Source organism: Artemia sp. Qi Xiang Cuo, chromosome 12, assembly GCF_049724085.1.
Source record: "Artemia sp. Qi Xiang Cuo chromosome 12, ASM4972408v1, whole genome shotgun sequence".
Lineage (NCBI taxonomy): Eukaryota > Metazoa > Arthropoda > Branchiopoda > Anostraca > Artemiidae > Artemia > Artemia sp. Qi Xiang Cuo.
Window position 1 is genome coordinate 48,976,115 of NC_142805.1, and position 12,408 is coordinate 48,988,522.

The 12,408-nt window shown below is 36.1% G+C and overlaps 1 protein-coding gene across 2 annotated transcripts in view; it reads right to left on the reverse strand.

Moving 5' to 3' along the window:
• Positions 1-12,408, reverse strand: part of LOC148946212 (retinoblastoma-like protein 2) — a 70,713-nt gene that overhangs the window by 15,359 nt on the left and 42,946 nt on the right. For both annotated transcript variants that reach the window (XM_089098297.1, XM_089098296.1), the window contains exons 10-12: positions 5,395-5,626; positions 3,743-3,879; positions 271-447 (exon numbers count right to left, since the gene is read on the reverse strand). In XM_089098297.1, coding sequence (XP_088954423.1) covers positions 271-447; positions 3,743-3,879; positions 5,395-5,626 — 546 coding nt within the window. The remainder of the gene's footprint in view (positions 1-270; positions 448-3,742; positions 3,880-5,394; positions 5,627-12,408) is intronic.

Sequence of the window (12,408 nt, forward strand, 5' to 3'; positions counted from 1 at the left end):
ACAAATGAAAACGATCCTGAATGTTTAAAACAAGCCCTTGTAACTTCCTGGTTGACACAGTGTATATTTTATTACAATTGCAGTTATGTCGACAGACATTACTTCTACCATCTCCTGCTAAATAAGAGCGTGGAAAGACTTAAAAAATTAAAGAGATAATATTTTTCTAAATGTCCACTCAAGGCCTTCATTTTTTTTTTTTTTTTACCCTGAATTAGTACAGATATTCTCCCTAGGCCAAAAACAAAACGTTATGAAACTAATACTAACCTTACAAATAACATATATGGTACACATAAGAATTTGATCTAGATGGCGATCACGCATCATACCGTGGTATCTGACAATTACATGTTCAAAACAGGTCCATATTTTAACTGCCACGTCTTTGCTTAATTTCAACCAATTGCAAAGCTCTTCAATCCGTACGGCCGCCAAATTGTAAAACTGAAATAAACAAATCAAAGACTATACTACACTTATACAATGAGTTACTCAACTCGATCATACTGAAAATCAAATTGTCATCTGCCCCCTCGGTTTCACCGAGAGTCCTTACATTGCCATAAAAACAAAAAGTACAGAAAATGTACGAAATGTACAGTATATTTTGGAGTAAAACCCTAAGTATAGCTGCAAAAATTATGCATACAAACATTATTTGAGTTTATTTCACTTATCTCCTTCATTTTCCTTTTGCTTGGCGATGGGTCGCATGGAATCGTTGATGCCAAAATGGTAATACACAATAAGTACAAATGCTGCGGCGTAACTACTGCTTTTATGTATATATTATTTTATTTTTATTGTTTTATTGATATTTACTTTATCTATATCGATTTCTGCTTGTTGCTTAGACTACTTTTTCTGTACAGTATGTTTACGTCCCATTTTTAGTTATATACAAGTTTATTCATATTTATTTTATTTAAATTTATATCTGCTTGTAGCTTGGACTTCTTTTTTTCATTCGTTTACCTAAAAAAGGCAACGAATAAATAAAAGAGGAACTCATTCTTAGTCTAAATTTCTAACGCGATATGTGAAAAGTATAGTATGAAAGTGGATCAAGTACATGTTTTGGCGTTTCAAACACCTTTATCTTAACACGGCCGAAACACGGAATTTCTCAGAACGTTTATGAACTAAGACTTAACGTTAAGACTTGGTGCATCTGCCAAGATATGTTAGCTGTTACTAAAGAGCTTTGAATAAACCTGGTTTGGTCTTCATTTATACGTGCTGCCTTTTATTATATTTTGAAATTTAAGTAAAGTTTTTTATCCTTAGCATAACTAATGAGTTTTGCATTAGCATATTGGGTAGTACACAATTGTAACAGAAAGTAAAGGATTCAATTTTTTTTACATGTCCCATTCTTCTCATTAATCAATACTACATTCCACGCTTTTCAGACATTTGTCCCAGGTTAAGACCCTTTAGAATTTTATAGTGACAGTTTTATCCCCTCCCCCCAGATTAGACTGCAAGATTAGGCTAGAGCTAGTCGAAAGCTAGAGATATTCGAAAGTGATTTGAAGGCAACTAAGACCCCTTCCACGCCCACCATTTCCCCAAACCCATCCAATCAAAATTTTGAGATAGCCATTTTGCTCTACGTAGTTGATTTCCAAATAGAAATTATCTTTTCTATATTACTATAGAACTTCTATTACTATCTTTTCTATTACTCCTCCCACATCCCTCATTGCAAGGGTTGTAAGTTATCCCCTGGGGGCATATAAGGTTTTTTTATAGAAAACTTTGTTGTAGAAACTTCAAAAAGGGCTCATTCGATTGAAAATTCAAAGGACTAGTGCCCTTTTCAATAGTCGAAAGTGATTGGTGGGCAAATAACCCCCTCTCACGCCTACCTTTTCCCAAAACACATCCAATCAAAATTTTGAGATAGCCACTTTGTTCAACGTAGTTGAAAATTCGGAGTATAAACTTCAGAGGGCTCAATTGATTGGAAATTGAAAGTTGTAATTCACTTTTTAAGAGTCAAAAGTGATCGGAGGGCAGCTAGCCTCCTCCCTAACTCCATTTATTTTTTTCCCAGAGGCACTTCATATAGAAGGGGTCGTCGTATAAACTTCAAAGGGCGCTCACCCAATTGGAAGTCGAGAGTTCTAGTTCCGTTTATAAGAATCAAAAGTGGTCTGAGGGTCACTAGCCCCCCCCCCTCCCCCAAGCCCTTTTCCCCAAATACATCTGGTAAAAAATTTGAGGTAGCCATTTATTTAAATATAGTTCAAAGATCGTATAGCAAATACTCCTTTACGTATGGCCATTTCTTTAAAAATAGTTCAAAGGTCAGATAGAAAAACTCCTGTGTCGACGCAACCCCCCGGGGCCCGGGGCAAGCGTTGTAAGTATTGCTCTGGGGGCATATATGGTTCTTATGGAAGGGATGCTCGCATAAGCTTCGGAAAGGGCTCTTTTGATTGGAAATTGAAAGTTCTATGTCAATTTTAACGAGTCAAAAGAAATCGGAAGACAACTAGCCCCCCCCCCTCCATGCCCTTTTTTCCTCAAACACGTCCGATAAGAACTTTGAGATAGCCGTTTTTAAAAAAAAAATATTCAAAGATCATATAATGAAAACTCCAGGGTCAACACATCCCCTCAGTGCCCGGAGGTAGGAGTTTCAACCAATACATTGGGGTCATATAAGGCTCTTTGGGAAGGAATTCTCTCCTTAACTTTGAAGAGGACTCATTTGATTGCAAATAAAAAGATCTAGAGAGATTTTTAAGATTCAAAAGATATCGGAGGGCAACTACCCCCCCCCTCTCCATGCCCTATTTTCCTCAAATCCATCCGATAAGAACTTTGAGAGAGCCATTTTCTTCAAAATGGTTCAAAGATCATATAACGAAACTCCGAGGTCGACACAATCCTTCAGGGCTCAGGTTAGGGGTTGTAAGTTATGCCTGGGGGCATATATAGCTGTTTTGGAAGGGATGCTCGTAAAAACTTCTCTCACTCTAAAAGTCTAAAACCTACTTCGTCATTGGCGCTTTACTGAAAACTATATGCGTCTTGAACAGTCTTGGAAAGTATAAACAACATCAAACTGAAATTGGTTTTCAATAAAGCGCCAATGACGCAGTAGGTTTTAGACTTTTGCAGTGAGAGAAGGAGGCGATACCCAAACACTTGTTTGTAGTGATTTTTGTTCGTTTCAAGCTTGATTTGCATATTCAATTTAAGTTTCATTCGTTTTAAGATTTATTTATTCATTTACATAAATATATATTGTATGTTTGTTCGCATTGATTGTTTATTTAATTTCTGTTCGTTTTAAGTTTCATTTATTCTTTAATAGTAATTTCTGGTCGTTTTGAGTTTGAATTTTAACAGGTATTTGTATCTCCTGAGCTTAAGTTTAAAATGTCCTTTACTTTTATTCGAAAAACTTATTTGTCGGAAAGTTTTTTTTGTTTTAATTAATTTTAATGAAGGGACCATTTAGCTAGTGGGCAAATAAACCAGGATTTCTTGGTCTCAGCTTAAATGTTTAAGCACAATGTATGTGATGGAGTATCGTTGATGAAGTTTTCGGACGTTTCTCAGACTTAGTCAAAAGAATATAAAAAAACCTACGAATACATAAATTTAATTAGTAAAAAAAAAAAAAAAAAAAAAAAAAAGTAGAGGTAGACATGATCAATTTTTTAAAAATCTTAACAGAACAAACACAAACTGTAGGACAAATGATGCTTAAGATTGTTCTTACCTTTCTAAAGAAAAGTGCAAGAGAAGCAGGTCGTTTACCCTCATTTTCATCACCAACAGTTTTTAACGTGCTGCTCGCCCCAGCAGAAGTGTTTCTATTTTTGGCGTTGTCCCTCTTTCGGTCCAGTGCATTCGCACCTTAAGCAAATAATGGAAAGAAGTATGAATAAACGAAAATTAATAGAATCAGGCATAATACATTTATAGTTCTTCTATAGGCAAAATAAAAAATAGACTGTTCTAAGAATCAAGGACATCTTTACTGTAATTTTTACAGGGTGTTTTTCGTTTTGTGCAGGGGAAAAGTTGTGAAAATAGAAAGATAAACATTAAAACCTTAGGATATTAAAGGACAAGGTCATGATTCTAAAGCGTGAGCAGTTCCGCAACTTGAGTAGGATTTCGCGGTCTTTGAGTGCCGAACACGTCCTCTTACTTGACATCTTAGTCGAAATTCAGCCAAGAGTTTTTTCATATGCAGTTTTTAAGCTGCGACAAAGGGTGCAATCTTGACAAAATCCTGAAATTTAATTGAACGGATATCGCCTCAAGCAATAACCCTGTCGGTCGTTTAAATCAAATAAATACTCATGTTGTGGGCATTTCTTCACAAGTCCTCTACTCTGTTCTATTAGCATTCAAATCGAAGAGATAATGATCAAAATATTCATTTTTTGTACAGCATTATGTATATGCTAGTCCAGGTGAAAAGCCCTAAATTAGTTTTTGTTTGTTCCAAAAAGTCGACCTACAAGGTCCTAATTTGAATGCCTTTAAGGTCCTAATATGGTAAACACTCTTTCAGTGGAACCAATTCGCGACAATATTGGGGGAAAGGGCGAAATGTTTTTCACAATCTAGGAGGAGGGGCAATTTTGTTTTATTCTCGATTTTTAAAATTAAAACATCAAAATAATTTTTTTTTTTCAATGAAAATATGAATTGTATTTGTAAATCTAGTAGGAGGGGGGGGGGCAAACGTCCCACATACACCCTCCACTCCACCCCCCAATTGGCACCACCGTACTCTTTTGAGCGATTGTATATCAAACCTATGTAAAATGTAAACCAATGCCTCGATCAGAGCAAAGAATAAAAAGGGTTAAGATAGTTAGGGTACATTTAACGAATGAAGGACAATGGTTGCAAAAAAAGGACTTTTTGGCTATCTAGTTATTGTGGATTCCGGAGACAGTTCAAACATACAGCTATTGACAGCACCTGAGAATACTTTAAGTCAAAAGTTTTATGTTAAAAAGAAGAATCTAACTAGAAAATTAAATCATCCAATTTGAACAGCATAGAAAAGGCTCTTTGAGTAGCCATAGTAATGACATTTGACCAAAATAAGAAATTTGAAATCAACTGCCCTCATTTAAATAAATGAAGTTTGTTGAAACGCTTAAAAGTCCAAAAAATAAAACAATATCCAACAACACAAGTAAATATACATAGGAGAAGTTTCGACCCCCCCCCCCCCCCAGAAAAAAAACAATCCCTGCAAAACTACAAAAAAAGTTTATATCCCGCTTGGAAAAGTTCTTTGGCTTTGAAGTCTATATTTAACAAATCTTTCCATTTTTATATATTACTTTTATCGTGATATATTTTGCTTGGACGTACTTGGTCTGCTTTAAAAAAGAAGAAAAGTACCTTGTTCATCCAATTTTACAACTGGATGTCTAGCTACATTAGGAGACATGGTCAGCAACTGCATGTTCAGCAAATTGGTGTCATTTCTGATATTCGGCTCCTCGGGTGCCCTTATTAAAGTTCGGGGTGACACTTGTTCGCAATGAGGAATTGGAAGTCGACTGGTCTTTATTGAATCCCAAAGAGGACTCTCCCATTTCCAAGCCATTGACTCTAGCACCATCTCTTCAATCTAGTAAATATCATGAAAATTAATTACAGACAATAAACTTTATTCTAGACCTTAAAATTCGTTTTGGCTTGACAGTTCTGGATTTCTCCTATCGGTAAAGTACATTGAAGAAAAATATTTGGATCTGTCACCTATCTCTAAGTTGAATTTAGCTAGAACAAATAAGTTAACAAGCCTCTCATCAGAGAAGGGAGGTCTCAAGCCCAACATCCAAAGTCAAGATGTTTCCTCTCCGTTCCATACTTTCATAAAATTGTCATTTTTGCCATTTTTATGAATTCGACCCACTCTCATTTTCCGTGAAAGAAAAAATGAATTCTTATTTCATGAATCCCTTGAGCACTTTTAGATTTCATCAGCGTACAAAACTTATTTAAAACAGTAGCTACTGTCACTAGTGACTATGCTCACAAGTTCAATGTCATTGATAGTTGTAAGCGTTGTTTCGTTTGTGTTTTTTATTTGCTGCTGGCGGGCCAGGCCGTTTGATCAGGCACTTATTTAGCAACTTCATAGGACGTTGTACAACGTCATACGATTTGACTGCCCAAAAGATTCCTTATTAAGCAACGTATTTAACGAATGAAAATCCATTTGAAACTTCAATTGAAATTGAAGTTTCAATTTCATTTTTTTTTTTTTTGCCCAAAAGCCCCACTTCTCTCACAAACCCTAAACTGGCTTAAACCGGACTATAAAAAGACCGGCTTTTTGACGCCTCTTTAATAATTCAGACCATAAGCCCTCAGAGTTGACAAGTCCAAAATCCCATAGAGTATACTCTTGTATAAGGAAAGCAGAAAAATTCTAGCCCCTTCCCCCCAAACACAGATTTAAAAGTCCCCTTGCTCATCTTTCAAAAGAACTTTCCTTGAAAGTTCCTATTTAATCCCCACCGTTAGACATCATATGATTGTGACAGAGCTAGAGTTCACAGCCATAGTCAATTGTCGTATAAGGTTTTCTGTACTGTTCGATTAGCAGGGAGCCACGCGAGAAGTGAAGTTTGGTTAATGACAATGAAATAAAACAAAATATGATGAAAATATAATATTTTAGAAACAGATTTCGGCTATATATTTGCACATTAGGAGGGGAGGGGAAAGAATAGCTCATATGAAATACGTAACCTAACCAAACCTAACCTACGTACCTTTTCCCCCCCTAAACCCCAAAAAAACAAAGTTTAAATATTGCAAACGCAGCGAGAAACCACTGCTTGCAATCTTCGGGATAGGAATTCTTTGTTTAAAGAACCAGTTTGACTAGTTTCTTTAGCATCTTCCCTATACAATATATCACATGGCTCTCAGCTAATAGGACAGTGCCCGGTTTTCTTTTCTTTTTTCGTCGGCAACAGCATATAATTTCATCTTTACTCATCAGCAGAAACCTACATTGTTGCTGCTCTTGAGAAAAGGAAAAAAAAATTACTTTTCTAAAAAGGAAAAACACGTTCACATTTTGATTATTGACCAGGCTTCATCACCACCAACCCCCCACCCCCAACGGGTGCATTACATTTAATTATAACTTTATCTTTGTAGATATATAAAAGATACCCTATAACGTATATTTAGCTAGATCGTAAATCATGGTCTTAGCTACATCCGTCTGTTTTTGTTTTCGATAAGTACCATAAAGTATGAGAGGTAATTGTATATTAAGAATAGTTGGGGCTCAACATTGTTGACATTACGAACAGCTAATAGGACTATAATAATTGCAAAAGATCACTTCTTTTTCTCAAGCCCAATAGTGTACCCTAATCACTTTGGAAAACTTACAAATATTGATATTATTTGTTAAACCTCTAATTAATGAACAGTTTCTGGAACTCAGACCAATAGTAACTTACAAATATTGATATTATTTGTTAAACCTCTAATTAATAAACAGTTTCTGGAACTCAGACCAATAGTCTTCGCAGTTGATGTAACTATCTTCTTAACTATTGCCTACAGCGTCGTCATAAAATTTTACTATTCAATTCTTACATGAATATATTGATAATTTAAATAATATTACTAAGAATATATTACTTAATTTAAAAATATTAATGAAACAAGTATTTTCTTTTTCACTAAATTTAGATTTTTTTTAAAGCCTTGTGCTTTGTATTTTTGAACTCTTTATTACTAACATTCAGACACTTCACCAGTTAATACTTTTGGGAGTTTGTAATGAACATGACTCTTCAACATAGGGAAACGGTGGGGTAGCTTCTCAACATCCTAATGTGCAAAAAGAGCGACCAAAAGTAAATGAAGATTCGTCTTTTAAGCTGAACACGGCAGTGTACTTGTCCTTCAAAGTTTTTTACAATGTTGTAAAATTGATAATTTACTAATCATAAGAGCCGTTCAGAAGCCAAGCCTACGATGTCCATTAAACCAACAACGGTGAAAATTCCAAAAGAAAATTCATGGCTCCTATTTCTTTAAACGTATGATTCATTTGGTGGAAGAGATTTCCGAGTTTTTTTTAGTGTAAACTAATGTGCTTGAGTATAAAAAATAAACTTAACTACGTTCTAGCAGAAAATGCCAAACGCAGCCAGTTATAGCTAGTGACAGAGAGATTTAAATAAAATCTTAACCGATCTAATATGCTTCTGAACGAAGTATTTAATACTCGATGGCATTTTTTTTACAATCTATAACATCAAATCTTTATTTTTAGAGAATTTCTCTATGAAGAAGCAGCGTAAAGAGAAAACATACATCCTAATACTAAAATCTACAAAATATATTGAAAGTGGACTTCATCGATTCGAATTTTGATCACACCATATAGTAATTAAGTGCGTTGTTTGGACACCAGACTTCTGAAGTCTCAGCTTTCCCCTAGGTTCAACGAAATTTTCTTCCGAAAGTGGCCGAGTATTAGTAATAAGTGCGTTGTTTGGACGTTATTCTGAGGTCGTAGTTTTCAACTAGGCTACACGGAATTTTCTTCCGAAAGTGCCCCAGTATTAGTAATAAGTGCTCTGTATGGACGACAAACTTTCGAGGTTCTACTCTAGGTTAAACGAAATTTTCTTTCCACACTGGCTGAGTAATAGGAATGGGTGCGTCGTTTCGACGCCATTCTGAGGTCTTTCCCCTAGGTCAAAAATTTTGTTATTTCCACAATGGCCGAGTAATAGTAATAAGTGTGTTGTTTCGATGTTATCCTGAGGTCTTAGTTTTCCCTTAGGTTATACGAAATTTTCTTTTCATACTGGCAGAGTAATAGTAATAAGTGCATTGTTTGGACGACAGACTTCCGAGGTCTTAGTTCTCCCCTAGGTTAAACAGAATTTTCTTTCTACTCTATCCGAATAATAGTAATAAGTGCGTTGTTTCGACATTATTCCGAGGTCTTAGTTTTCCCCTAGGTCAAAAATTTTTTTATATCCACAATGGCCGAGAAATAGTAATAAGTGTGTTGTTTCGATGTTATCCTGAGGTCTTAGTTTTCCCCTAGGCTAAACGAAATTTTCTTCCGAAAGTGGCCGGGTATTAGTTATAAGTTCGGTGTTTGGACGACAGACTTCCGAGGTCTTAGTCCTCTCCTAGGTTAAACAAAATTTTCTTTCTACTCTGGCCAAGTAATAGTAATAAGTGCGTTGTTTCGACATTATCCCGAGGTCTTAGTTTTCCCCTAGGTCAAAAAAATTTTTATTTCCACAATGGCCGAGTAATAGTAATAAGTGTATTGTTTCGATGTTATCCTGAGGTCTTAGTTTTCCCCTAGGCTAAACGAAATTTTCTTCCGAAAGTAGCCGGGTATTAGTTATAAGTTCGTTGTTTGGACGACAGACTTCCGAGGTCTTAGTTCTCCCCTAGGTTAAACAAAATTTTCTTTCTACTCTGGCCGAGTAATAGTAATAAGTGCGTTGTTTCGACATTATTCCGAGGTCTTAGTTTTCCCTTAGGTCAAAAAATTTTTTATTTCCACAATGGCCGAGTAATAGTAATAAGTGTGTTGTTTCGATGTTATCCTGAGGTCTTAGTTTTCCCCTAGGCTAAACAAAATTTTATTTCCACAATGGCCGAGCAATAGTAATAAGTGCGTTGTTTCGACATTATTCCAAGGTCTTAGTTTTCCCCTATGTAAAATATTTGTTATTTCCACAATGGCCGAGTACTAATAATAAGTGTATTGTTTCGATGTTATCCTGAGGTCTTAGTTTCCCCTAGGCTAAACGAAATTTTCTTCCGAAAGTGGCCGGGTATTAGTTATAAGTTTGTTGTTTGGACGACAGACTTCCGAGGTCTTAGTTCTCCCCTAGGTTAAACAAAATTTTATTTCTACTCTGGCCGAGTAATAGTAATAAGTGCGTTGTTTCGACATTATTCCGAGGACTTAGTTTTCCCCTAGGTCAAAAAAATTTTTATTTCCACAATGGCCGAGTAATAGTAATAAGTGTGTTGTTTCGATGTTATCCTGAGGTCTTAGTTATCCCCTAGGCTAAACTAAATTTTATTTCCACACTGGCCGAGTAATAGTAATAAGTGCGTTGTTTCGACATTATTCCGAGGTCTTAGTTTTCCCCTAGGTCAAAATTTTTGTTATTTCCACAATGGCCGAGTAATAGTAATAAGTGTGTTGTTTCGATGTTATCCTGAGGTCTTAGTTTCCCCTAGGCTAAACGAAATTTTCTTCCGAAAGTGCCCGGGTATTAGTTATAAGTTCGTTGTTTGGACGACAGACTTCCGAGGTCTTAGTTCTCCCCTAGGTTAAACAAAATTTTCTTTCTACTCTGGCCGAGTAATAGTAATAAGTGCGTTGTTTGGACATTATTCCAAGGTCTTAGTTTTCCCCCAGGTCAAAAAATTTTTTATTTCCACAATGGCCGAGTAATAGTAATAAGTGCTTTGTGTCGATGTTACCCTGAAGTCTTAGTTTTCCCCTAGGCTAAACGAAATTTTATTTCCACAATGGCCGAGTAATAGTAATAAGTGCGTTGTTTCGACATTATTCCGAGGTTTTAGTTTTCCCCTAGGTTAAAAGAAATTTTATTTCCACAATGGCCGAGTAATAGTAATAAGTGCGTTGTTTCGATATTATCCTGAGATCTTAGTTTTCCCCCACGCTAAACGAAATTTTCTTCCGAAAGTGGCCGGGTATTAGTTATAAGTTCGTTGTTTGGACGACAAACTTCCGAGGTCTTAGTTCTCCCACAGGTTAAACAAAATTTTCTTTCTACTCTCGCCGAGTAATAGTAATAAGTGCGTTGTTTCGACATTATTCCGAGGTCTTAGTTTTCCCCTAGGACAAAAAATTTTTTATTTCCACAATGGCCGAGTAATAGTAAAAAGTGTGTTGTTTCGATGTTATCCTGAGGTCTTAGCCTTCCCCTAGGCTAAACGAAATTTTATTTCCACAATGGCCGGAGTAATAGTAATAAGTGCGTTGTTTCGACATTATTCCGAGGTTTTAGTTTTCCCCTAGGTCAAAACATTTTTTATTTCCACAATGGCCGAGTAATAGTAATAAGTGTGTTGTTTCGATGTTATCCTGAGGTCTTAGTTTCCCCTAGGCTAAACGAAATTTTCTTCCGAAAGTGGCCGGGCATTAGTTATAAGTTCGTTGTTTTGGACGACAGACTTCCGAGGTCTTAGTTCTCCCCTAGGTTAAACAGAATTTTCTTTCTACTCTATCCGAATAATAGTAATAAGTGCGTTGTTTCGACATTATTCCGAGGTCTTAGTTTTCCCCTAGGTCAAAAAATTTTTTATATCCACAATGGCCGAGAAATAGTAATAAGTGTGTTGTTTCGATGTTATCCTGAGGTCTTAGTTTTCCCCTAGGCTAAACGAAATTTTCTTCCGAAAGTGGCCGGGTATTAGTTATAAGTTCGTTGTTTGGACGACAGACTTCCGAGGTGTTAGTTCTCTCCTAGGTTAAACAAAATTTTCTTTCTACTCTGGCCGAGTAATAGTAATAAGTGAGTTGTTTCGACATTATTCCGATGTCTTAGTTTTCCCCTAGGTAAAAAAATTTTTTATTTCCACAATGGCCGAGTAATAGTAATAAGTGTGTTGTTTCGATGTTATCCTGAGGTCTTAGTTTTCCCCTAGGCTAAAAGAAATTTTATTTCCACAATGGCCGAGCAATAGTAATAAGTGCGTTGTTTCGACATTATTCAGAGGTCTTAGTTTTCCCCTAGGTCAAAAAATTTGTTATTTCCACAATGGCCGAGTAATAGTAATAAGTGTGTTGTTTCGATGTTATCCTGAGGTCTTAGTTTCCCCTAGGCTAAACGAAATTTTCTTCCGAAAGTGGCCGGGTATTAGTTATAAGTTCGTTGTTTGGACGACAAACTTCCGAGGTCTTAGTTCTCTCACAGGTTAAACAAAATTTTCTTTCTACTCTGGCCGAGTAATAGTAATAAGTGCGTTGTTTGGACATTATTCCAAGGTCTTAGTTTTCCCCTAGGTCAAAATTTTTTTTATTTCCACAATGGCCGAGTAATAGTAATAAGTGTGTTGTTTCGATGTTATCCTGAGGTCTTAGTTTCCCCTAGGCTAAACGAAATTTTCTTCCCCTAGGTCAAAATTTTTTTTATTTCCACAATGGCCGAGTAATAGTAATAAGTGTGTTGTTTCGATGTTATCCTGAGGTCTTAGTTTCCCCTAGGCTAAACGAAATTTTCTTCCGAAAGTGGCCGGGTATTAGTTATAAGTTTGTTGTTTGGACGACAGACTTCCGAGGTGTTAGTTCTCCCCGAGGTTAAACAAAATTTTCTTTCTACTCTGGCCGAGTAATAGTAATAAGTGCGTTGTTTGGACATT